Here is a 12,196-nt window from a genome sequence, read left to right on the forward strand (position 1 = left end):
GAAGTACAAATAAGTAAATAGAATTATAATATAATCAAAGTATAATCACTTGGGTAGAATATGGAGTTCCCAATTTGTTACAACTACCACAAGAAAAGGGACTGATTGAAGGTCATTGCAAGAGGAAGCAAATTATATGATAAAAACAAAACCTGAATTTGTAATTATTTGTACACAGGTACTCTGCGGCCTCAAGCGAATTGCTGGAGTTATTTAATGCCACAATCTGTATCTTGGTGAAATTCTCAATGCATAATAATGATAACTGAGTAAATATAATGACTAACTGTATGTTAAAGTGTCATATCTTTAAAATGATCAAAACTAGTAAAGCTGCACCAGAGACTTGGATTTATTCCTGACCTCAGGTGCTGCCAGTGTGGAACTTTCATGTTCTCTGTGACTACGAGGTTTCCTCTGGGTGCTCCACTTTACTTGTATATTCAAAGATGTGCAGATTTTTGCTTACTTTGACACTGTAAATTGCCCCGAGATGAGAACGGGGGTGGGAGGGGGCAGCAAAACATGGGATTAATGCAGGATTAATGTAATCATGTGTTTGCTGGTCAGTGCTGAAACAGTGCCCATTTCTGTGCCTCTATTATATAACTGGAAGAAACAGAACAACTGAAAGAATAACAGAGTGAACACAAGTGAAGAACCCAAAAATAACACTAACAACAATTTGAACCTATGGCTTAACGTGATAGGAAAATATACCCAAAAATTGATGGGAAAAGGACATGTAATTTTTAAATCAGGTAAATACAATGAAATTTCTATGTAATATAGAACTTACCCCCTCCTCCGCACAAACATAGCAAGCCTTAAAACAGCGTAACACTGTATGGATTATATTGGTCACATCAATAAAAATAGAACTTTTCCATCATCTTGGTGGATTGGGGAATACACAGTTAAGACAGGCCAGGAAAAAGATCCCCTAACTGCCTAGGTTGGAAAACTGCATAGTGTAGAAACCTAAAATGTGCTCTTTTATGATTCATTTGCATATTTACCCTGCAACAAAGCAGTACGTGCTGCTAGAAAAAGGTAGTGAACAAAAGAACAAAATTACAAAATTCTGTAATAATTCAAATGCTCAATTTCAGGCACAAGTCATTAAATTTTGCTTTGTACAAATTTGACTTTCCTGCCTCTTTAGTCGAGGGCACTGGATTGTTCAATCTGCAGAAATGCAAAATGAATCAACTTCGGGGCCGGCTTACAAGTGAGGCAGACTGAAGGTTGTTTTGCATCACTGATAGATAAAACAATTATAACTATGTTGCATTGTTGATCATACTACTTTTAAAAATGAACTGCCAATTTCAAGTTAACTATGATCAATTAACAATGTATATCTAATGTCCAATTTAAACTTGGCAAGTCATGATACGTTGATATTACAAAGAATAAAAAAAACTATTCCAATTTGAGAAGTCTTTAATTTTAGAGTGAGTCTCATAAGAGTACAAAACTTCTGTCAATTATGATGCATGCTTATATTTCATATTTTACTGATTGAAACTTGTCCCACTTAAGCAAGTAACTGCATTAGAAGGTTAATACCCTTGAGGATTGAAACTAACGTAAAACTTTAGGAAAATTATAGTTATTATATTGTTATATAATAGTATGAGCACAAGATATGCTGTTGATGAAGGGTCTCAGCCTGAAGCGTTGACTGCTTACTAATTCCTTTCCATAGTTGCTACCTGACTTAGAGTTCCTCCAGCATTTTCTATGTGTTACCCAGCATTAGCATTAATCTTATTTGTTGTCATCAGTTTATTGTCGCTGTATCAATAGTATCACATTTTGCACTTTTGTGATTTGATGATATATAAGGAGCCTCTTAAAATCAGATGTAAACTTATGATATTCTAGTTATCAAAATCTCAAGCGCCCAGAGTGGGCATGGCAACAGGGAGGTTTTAAATGACTCAAGACTCAGTAAGAATGCTCAGTCTAAATGTGTCTCCTTCAAAGTTTGACATTTAAATTGTTAGATTTTGTGGGATGTAAGTATTTGCAATCTGAGCTTTCATATCTGATTAAAAAATGAAACACTACACTGCATATGCCATTTTTCTGTATTGCAGTCATAGTTAAAATTGCCTTCCAAAATTTTTTTAGATTGATAAGTAAAAAATCTTTCCGCTTCCACAAGTGCTCTAAAATGTGCATGTTTATTGTGGTAGCTGTTTACATCTTCACATAGAAAAAGGAAAGAATTTGATGCTCAAATTCTCTATCAAATAGTAATTATTTTTTCCATTTCCATCTAGGCAAGTTATCGCAGTTTTATTAAACACAATTAAAACAATGGTAATCAAACCAATCTTCAAATTATGGTCAAAAGAATAAATTCAACTTCTTAAAACTGATTATATAATCCAAGTAAAATGAGACACGAATCTGCAAGATTCGGTAATTTATCAGGTAGATTAAACCGATAATCACTTGCCCTGTAAACAAAAGTTCAAAGATATCTGCCATCCTTTTTTTTGGGCTGTGCAACTCTTCTGTCTTACAAATAAGTAATATGGCACTTTTTCAGAATCAGAATTTATACTTCATAAATTATAAAGAGGACAACAAAAATTCTAAAAGGAAAGCTACACATTTTATTCAAAGAAAATCTGGTAAAATATTAACCTTAAAATATTGTCAAAGCTGTCTCATAAAACAAATCCTCCATTAAAGCCAATATGTATTGGGAAACTTAAGTATCCAAAGCAAGCAAGCAAACATCAATGTTATAGTATCCCTACATTACATTGAGGCAATCTAAACAGTTACTGGCAATCCATCTTAATAGTATATTCCAACAAAATAGTCTACCACCAAAGATTCTCAAAAGGAATTTATTAGGATTGTGAAAATACAACAAAAAATATTTCTAAAACTTCTAAAATTAACTTCATTTCTGACAATTAAAAATTAAATCAGCACCATGCTTAATTGATATTAAATGGCAGTAAATCAGTCAAATATTTTAGGTAAAACTTTTGAAACAGACCGCAAAGATAATGGTATCACATTTTGACATTTAGCAAGTTTTACAAACTGAGACTTCAAACTTAAAGCAAAGAAACTTACTACCATACTATTTTTTGGTTTTCTTTTAATTGGCTCCTACTGAAATAATGTTAAACAGAAAATTAATTCCAAATTTGAATTCTTGCCAAAAAAACATTTTGCTTATGCACAAGAATTTTTCTTAATAAAAGTGCTTTTCTTCAAAGAAGTCGGTAAAGATGGAAATTCAGTTCAAACTTTAGAATTTTAACGAGTGTACATCAATAAGGCTTGCAAAAGGAAAATGGGTAAAAGAGAAAGTATAAAATTAATATTTAAGAATCTCAGTTATTGCACATCACTCATCTACTGAATTTGCATCACGACACCTTTTGAATCTGTGGCATCTTGCAAAATGACAGCTATTAATGCAGCAGGATTCTACTCAACTTTTATGCACAATTGAGGCCAACTCTAGCGGCTTGGCTGCAAGTCAAATGCACTGCAAACTACAAGGTTGTTTTCAAACAGATAGTCCTATTCTAAAAGTCTGTACAGACTTCAGTCTCAGAAAAGCCATTTTGTGGAACATTTATGAGCCATATTGGTTATCGCTGTTTATATGAAAATAGCCATATTTTATGTTTATTTCCACTAAGAATATAGTGGTATTCAGACAAGGCAGAGTGGCTTTCAGTGAACACTATTCAAGCCAGTACCAACCGTCTTGGCCTGATTAAAGCCAATGTGTCTTTGAACTGCTGCACTGCAAAGCTGCTGGCACTTGAAGCAAACTGGCAAGCCCACAAATTCAAAATCACATACAATATGAGTGGAGGCGGGGCAGAGTTCAGCTCACAACTTAAAACAAGGGCTGCCATAATAATTATTACAGTTTGTGAATTATCTAAAATAAGGACTTCAGCTATTTGGAATTGGATTTATGAGCTTATACCACTAGTTATTAACTTCCTTTACAATCTTGATTAAAGTAAATTTACATTTGATTGCATTTCTAATCTTGTCTGCTGCAATTGTGTTTTCAAATTAAGGCTCAACCTGCTTGAATCTATCAGTCTGGTATGAATTACTTTGCCTTGTTTGGCAGTAGGATTGGATAAATCAAAATGACAGAAGAATGGAGTGATGGGGATGAAAATCCATTAATAAAGTTGGTTGCCTCATCAATATGCATATTCAATGAATTATGCATTATATAGAGGCAATATAAATAAATTTTAAAGTAAACCTCTGCAAAATCTGATATTCAATTTTTTATATTTATATAACAGAACAGTGACAGGGTTAGCAATATTTATTGCCCAATTCCACACTAGTTACAACAGTGCTGCTAAAATGTTGTGCTACATGAATAACATGTCTCAAATTACAGTAGCATCTAATTGTTTTTGCAAGTAGTAAAAGGCAACTGGCTGGGCAAGTACTGGCAATGTCTGTTAAATTCAGTATTATAAAAAAATACAAAAATGATGCATCAAATGTTACAATAAAAATTACTTGATGACACATTGCCATGTGTTGAATCATATAACTATCAAGTGGTGGATGACAAATATCTAGGTTCACAACTATCAAATATCTACAATAAATGGCTAAACTTCAGTTAAACCATGAAATTTGAATGTGTAATGGTAATATTTAATACCCTATGTATATACAGTATTTTACTGTACAAATATTCTGGAAGGTTTTAAAACTTATCCAGGTGTGGCTCCAATTGAAATGACTGGAGCCTGGATTTATTGGTTACAAGTTTAGAACAAAGCAGCCCTTGCTTTACTCACGACAGAATAGCAGAATCCTAAAAACGTTACCACAATGGTTGTAGAATTCTAGAAACAAACCACACGAAAGCCAAAGTCTAAACTATATAACAAAGAATTTTATCTCTACATAATCCCAAATGACAAGGTCACAACTGACTGAAGAACTACAGAAAAAAAAGCTGGAGAAAGCCCAGAAAGAATGAAACATGACTTTTACAGTGATTAATGATCTAGAATGTAATACTTTCAAACTTGCCAGCAACAGATAATTCACATGAATGCAACAGTCACTAGCAATAAGTAAGACATGTAAAACATTTTGATAGGTTGTACTACAAAAAGGAAAACATACCAAATTATATATATATTTATATTTATATATGTTAATACTGTGATGCTATAAAGTGCAGAATAATCTGTGCCTTTAGAATGTTCTAAAATACAACATTAACCAAACGGGAAATGTAATCTGGAAGAGTTGGCCCCCATAAATTGACATGTCACTCACTCAGATTTCCACTTAAGTTAAGTTGACCCCTTCCCCCTACAAAGCAAATAAATGCAATTTCCTCTCTTTACAGGCAACAGTAATTTAGGCAATAGCTTGCTACATGAATGCACTCACATTAAAAGTTCCCTATCAATTGTTAATTATGTACCATCTGATAGAATGCATATAATTTGACAACTAATCTAAATACATTAAATACCAGAAACTCACATTCACAGTTAAGAGCAAAATTATCATAACCTAACTTAAAATGTGCTACTTGCTTTGTTAATCATAGGTTAACATTTGTCTGTAAAAATCAAACAACTTTGCAGTTTTCATTTAAATGCCTTTTTTAATAATTTGCTTCATGTTCACAGAAGTTCCACTGACCAGTTTTATGTTTAAGGTCCAGATGCAATGCATATTGTATAAAAGAGAGCACTTCTTAATAGTTTTACCTTGCATGAATAAACCTATGTACCTTTTAACTCTACAGACTTCTGCATTACATTTAACAAAGCTCAGACACACAGCATGCCTAGCCCTCATATATACACATCTCTAATCACAGGTATATAGGGTGCCAAATATACTATAACCTCCGTATAATGTTTGAAATTTGGTAACAAAATGAGAAAACTAAAAATATTATTTACGTGTTCTTCTAAAATATCTCTCATTTTGTGCTAAGTCAAATGTTAGCTCACATGAAAAGGACTTATTTCATTATAATTCAGCATATTATCTGACGATTGCAAACACTTTTAATAGCTTGAACGTGTACAAAAGTCTTGGTTAATCAGGGAAATAAACACTCAGTTTTTTTATCAAGTAGGAAACACAGTTCATAATGTTATTACTTAGCAGCTGCTTACGGTTTACACGGTTGATAAGTGGACGAACATCCAGCGATGGGTGACAAGTCGAACTGTCAGTTGTGGAGGTTTGGTGGGTGGTGCTCCCTCGGAGTTAAACAGTTACAGTTTTACAGGAAGAGTTTTTAATTACAGTTATATCAGTCTTCCTCCCCATCATCTCCGGGAGCTTCCTCTTGCTGTTCAGACCTTTTCTCCCGCTGTTTCTCCTGTATTTTCTTCATTTCCTCTGCGTATTTACTGAAAGTATTTCCAAACTTGGCCCACACTTTATAGGGTATCGTGATAGAATTGCGGTACGATGGTTTCACCTCACTTACTCTCATAAAAACGCCATACTTGTTTGACCCAACGTCAAAGAAAAATCGCTTGTTGTCCACAGTGAGCGATGTCCCTTCGGGCAGCTCAGTTGGTTCCTCTTCGATGCCATAATCGTCGATTAGTTTAGCGAGTGCATCACGGAATTCAATCAGCCCCTGAGCGGGGAGGGCGATAGTTTGACCCTGGGAACCAAGGCCATGTCCCCGGTTTACGGTCTGACGAATCCGTAGGAACCGGCCCCGTTGATTCTCTTTTAAATCCATGTAATATTTGCGGTTTTCCCGCACCAAGAATTCACTTTTCAGAGCTCGCCTCGGCTCGTCTGTCTGCATGTCCGGGTTGCTGGGGCCGAGCTGTGCGTAATGTTCGATGAAATCTCCCAGGTAGTCGCGGAACTCCACAGCAACAGACATGGAGAGAGTTAGACGACTTTTATTGCCTCCCGCTCCCACCTCTGCTATCTTCAGGAATCGGCCTTTCACATTCTGCTTCACGTCCAGGTAGAAGCGCTTATTCTGAATGTCCACCCTCTTGGAAGCCAATTCCTGCGTCTCCTGCTGCAGCTGTTGCAAGCTCGAGCTGGCCGCCCCTTGCTCGCTTCCACTGTCTCTATCCGCCATGATGGTAGCCTTCTTCCAAACTCCCAGCAGCCGGCGATCTCGCGAGACTGCAGCAAGGCAAGAGGCATTTCGTTAGAGGCTTCCTCATTGGACAAGGTTTCCAGAACACCGCGCAGCCCGCCAATCACCAGTTCCCTTACAACCTGCCGACCTCGCGGTCTGTCTCGAACTGCTCAAGTATCGCAGAAAGCAGCTGATGTCTGCCCTCGACAAAGTGAGACATTGAACATCGATAATATTGGGAAAGTGACGGGAACAAATTTCGCTCCCGTTCGATTACAGTCAGGATTTTTAGTCATCAGATTTTTCTGCCATAGGTAATTCTTCACTGCTATTAAAAGTCTCCCGCAATAATATCATAATATGTTAATTTTGTAATAGGTATTTATTACCTGACAATTAAGTCAATTTTGAGAGAACATTTAAACTCAGCAAATATCGAAATATAAACAGTATACCATAGGTAATGGAACAATTTTTACGATACATATAAATAATAACAGTTGATAACCAAAATGGCTGCATTCCCTAATGAATCCGTAAACCTATTACATACATATAATACAGCAAATAAATTAGTTACTTGAAGTAACGGAATTCGTTGCATTTCAGTGGCTCTTTTAATCGCTGTTGTATTTTGCTTATGAAACATTTTGTTTATTTCGAATTAGTCTATGGTAAAAGCCATGACTTTTATCACAAACTAGAAAACTACCAAGAAATCGGAACTCGACGCATTTCATGTTTTCTTACAATCAATTCGTTTGTTTAAAATGGTTTAACATTTTAATCTGAAATTTACTTCAACGTTTAATCTGAAATTTACTTCAACGTTTAATCTGAAATTTACTTTAACGTTTAATCTGAAACATTTCTAACCTGTGATCAAAAAGTTACTTTAGTCTGGTATTTGACTGTTTACGTAAACGAAAGACTGACATTTTTCTGACCTCTGGGTTAAAAATAAGTAATTTTATTTTCACGTAAAATAGAACAGAAAAACCTGTGCAATAGCGAGCCTGTGGAGAGAGAGAAACAGTTAACGTTTCAGGTCTATGAATTTTTAATCAGAATTGTAGTTTTATGTATACAGTATTGACAAGCCATGTTCAGAGCAGTTTGCGTATCTGCCTTTTTCAATCAAATTTTGATAGAAAATGTTCATCATGGATAAATGAAAACGAACGGCGTTTGTTACCACAACAAATAGATACGTTACATTGCGACTTTATTGTCCGTTTAGCAATGTTTACACGCTGTTCGTTAAAATTATATATAATGACATAAAGTTTCGAGATTTCGATGTTTTAATATTTTTCACGATTTCGTACATTTCCTATTATATTTGATCAACTGTAAACGTCACTGATCAAATAGCAAATCCAATGCTCACCATAAACCTGCAGACATGTCCGACAAAATCGAAAAATCTCAAAATCTAAATGATTGTTCCAAACTCGATCATCATTTGCATTTACCATACGTTTGTACAGTTTAAAACGCAAATGAAAGTCGATACATTTTAGACCTTCACGTAAAGAGATCAGTAGCTAAGAATATTAAATTCGAAAGAAGAATGTAATTACAAATTCATTTAAAGTTGCAAACTCTCACAGCATTTTGCTGAGTTATTTTTTCGACGATGAAAATGAAATCATATTATATGAAATTATTTTCTTGGAGAACATTGATTATGTGGTTATTTTATTCACAGTCTTTCCCTTGAGTGGTTTCTGAATTAAAATAGGTGCAAGCTAGATTCAATAGATGCCCTTTATTCCTTCCGTTATATTGTAGCTTGTATAGCTTCTGGTTGGACTCATTATATTTGCGTAAATGGAAACTAAATGCGACAAAGAAAAAGGATGTGTTGTTCGGAAATAGAGCGATCGCGGTGCTGTGGGGAGCTTCTGAAATCGGAAACATTTCCGATGTCTAGGAAACAAACAGCACTCAATAAGGATTGCGGATAAGATTAATATCAATGATAAAGATTACGATTTCACATTTACTCATAAATTTCACATCGGCTTGAAATTGTAAATACATTTTTAAAATGTGCTAAACTCCGCCAGTCATTTGTTAAATTAAACATAATTTAATTAAAATTCGCTTGGAATTGACTTATTCGAACTTAAATATGTTTGCAATGCAAGAAAGTTATATTTTGGGTTCCCTTTATAACGAAGTTATGTCGAGCACCTCCGCTCCATCCGCCAAAAGCGGAATTTCCCGGCGACCAATCATTTTCATTCCTATCTCCCTTCCCGTTCCGACTTGTCGGTCTATGTGCGGCCCCGCTGAGGGTGCAGGATCAACACCTCATATTCCTTCTGGGTAGCCTCCAACCTGATTGTATGAATATCGATATCTCCTTCCGGTAATTTTTCTCCTCCCCTTCCCTCTTTTTCTATTCCCATTCTGGCCTCTTACTTCTTCTCTTCACCTGCCCATCACCTCCCCCTGTGCCCCTCCTTGCTCCCTTTCTCCCATAGTCCACTCTCCTCTCCTATTAGATTCTTTCTCTCCAGATCTTTACCTTTTCCACCCACCTGGTTTCACCTATCACCTTCTAGCTTGTACTCCTTCCCCTCTACCACCCTTTTTATTCTGGTATTTTCCCTTTTCTTTACATCTCTGATGAAGGCTTTCGGCCCTGCGACTACTTATTCATTTCCACAGATGCTGCCTGACTTGCTGAGTTCCTCTAGAATTTGGGGTGTGTTCAAACGAATTAATTTATTTCGCTTTATATATCTCTTCACTTTAAGACACGATTGATCATAACTCCGTTTACTTTTTCATTGAATGCCAATATTTACTTCGAACAACAAAATTTTATTCTTTAAAAAACTCACTGCTGGTAAATTTAATTTGCCACCTTTATTCTGAAAATATCCATTTCCCTTCTGTTAACAAACAGACGTCAGAATTTTGCAATGAACAACACGATATCAGAATGCCACAGTCTGACACATCGATCAGTGTTTTTGTAACATGAATTGTACATCAAATAAAACATCCTACCAAAATGTTCCCAAATCCCAAAGCTCTAATCATTCAAGTAGTAAGTAACGCTTTACAGTACTATAAAAATGTTGTCGAACATTCACTTGAAATTGGGGCTTAATGAGCACTTGAAAAAGTTGTGTTCCACAACAGTGCTCCCATAGCAAAATCGCCAAATTGTTCTCTTTTATAAATTTGACTCTGATAAGAAATCTGAGTTTCAACAAGAGCGAACATTTAGTTCATTTTTAAACATTGAATTAAGACACTGTGGCCGCTTATACAGACGCAAAGTTCTTTCTTTCGTGAAGCACTCAGATATTCAACGAAGGCTGAAAAGAGTAAGGAAAATTGTTTTAAGATGAATCGCCCCTCATTTCATTTGGGCGTTTATCATATGGCGAGCCCCGCATTGATTGTATGTACAAACACATTAAAGTGATTTAAAATGATACTTGGACTGTTTATAACATTCCACCGTGCCACCTGAATTATGGTACTGCTTTAGTTGAGCAATCAAATACAAAATTCGACAGAAATCATAATTTAATGAATAGTGCATTTTAAAGAGCGTGCTTTTTTCAAGGCAGATTATTTGCAAACGTTTGAGAGAATTAGCCTTTTTGATAATTTTCAAGATAACAAAACAAAATGTTTTGTTTTCAAGCCTCTAGATAAATAAGACTGGTTACTTTTCTAGATGTAACATCTTTTACATTGGACGTTTGATAAGTGATTGCTTTTGGCTCGTCCACATGCCAAGACTCCCAATCCTTGCCCGGTCCTCCTTTGGGAAAAGTATCCTTTTTCATTAAGAGACCCATTGAACACGTCCTTTAGCTTGGGAATTTCTTTTCTAGTTGGTACTTAGCAAGTAGATTTCTCAATGTCGCTTGAGAAATGGGCAAACGGAACAACTGTGTACCTTTGCCACAACGTACAATAAAAAGAATTAACATCATGATTTGTGCATTGATTGTAGCAAGTAGTGCTAGAATTGTAACCAAAACCCGTCACAGTCAGAGAACATCTACGAAAATAACTTTGTAGTCCTCTACAATTTGTATTTTTTAAACAAAAGATGCCATTGAAATTGTTTTTGTCGCCTCTCTTTTAAATCTTAAAACAACGCTAACAGAGTGTTTAGTACGCTCTTCTTTTCCAGCTGCAACACCATTTCGCTTCATCTTTTTTAGATTATTTTGCTTCTAACTAGCAAATCAGTTTAAAATATGTATGTATTTCAGAACACTTTTACAAGTTTCAGGGAAACATTTCTGACGTAAAGATTAATTATTTGCGTCTTTGTCGGACTCCTAACACGAGCACTGAATTAATATAACGTAAGTAGGTTTATCAATAATATACATTGTTGACAGAATAAGGAACTTTAATATATAACAATTAAATTGCTTTTTAATTCTTAGAGATAAGAAGATGAGCAATTTCGCAACTCAAGGCCAACACTGATAGCATCAGAAAAACATTACCAAGGTTTAGAATATAAATAACTAACCTTTCTGGAGTATGTTTTCTGAATATTTTATAGCGTATACTTCATTAAAAGCTGAATTCAAATAGTTGAAAATAGCCTTTAAATTAAAACAATTGCAGGAAAATAGACTAAAACCAGTTTTTCTAAATTTCAGTGCGATATTTTATAAATGGGCAGTCTGCTGATCTGAGCACAATCTATTAACACCAAAATATTTGCAGGCTTTTTATTAAAGCAAAGCTCCTTCCACCAATAGGATGGGACTTTCGCAACCCAAAACTGAGCTAGCAATATTATTGACATCATTAACGTCTTTTAAAATGTTGAAAATCTACCATGCTCACTTGACATGAAAAAAACAATAAAATAATAAACAGGAGTGCTACGATCTTACCTTGAAGCTTTTCTGCTTGCGGACTTTGCAAAATATTCTGTAGGTGCGATTACCTGCCAGAACTGTGATGGCCGAACAGTGAAGTGCAGTTTTATTAGAAAGGCCTGATCAGAGTGCTGCCACCTTGGCACAATCGATGGTGAGGGAAAGAGAAAGCGACTCGTCTCACGACATCACG

General features: G+C 35.4%; 1 protein-coding gene across 3 annotated transcripts in view; it reads right to left on the reverse strand.

Annotated features, from left to right (window-relative positions):
- LOC134349308 (transcriptional activator protein Pur-alpha-like) overlaps window positions 1-12,152 on the reverse strand; it is a 111,820-nt gene extending 99,668 nt beyond the window's left edge. For 2 of the 3 annotated variants that reach the window (XR_010018636.1, XR_010018635.1), the window contains exons 1-2: window positions 12,019-12,152; window positions 6,180-7,167 (exon numbers count right to left, since the gene is read on the reverse strand). Coding sequence is in view for 1 of the 3 variants with exons in the window: in XM_063053412.1 (XP_062909482.1) it covers window positions 6,320-7,120 (801 nt within the window). In the remaining 2 variants the exon portion in view is untranslated. Of the gene's footprint in view, window positions 1-1,408; window positions 7,168-12,018 lie in introns of those variants that run through there. The other variant, XM_063053412.1, reaches the window with a different exon arrangement.
- Between the last annotated feature and the right edge of the window lie 44 nt (window positions 12,153-12,196).

Source organism: Mobula hypostoma, chromosome 7 (genome assembly GCF_963921235.1).
Source record: "Mobula hypostoma chromosome 7, sMobHyp1.1, whole genome shotgun sequence".
Classification (NCBI taxonomy): domain Eukaryota; kingdom Metazoa; phylum Chordata; class Chondrichthyes; order Myliobatiformes; family Myliobatidae; genus Mobula; species Mobula hypostoma.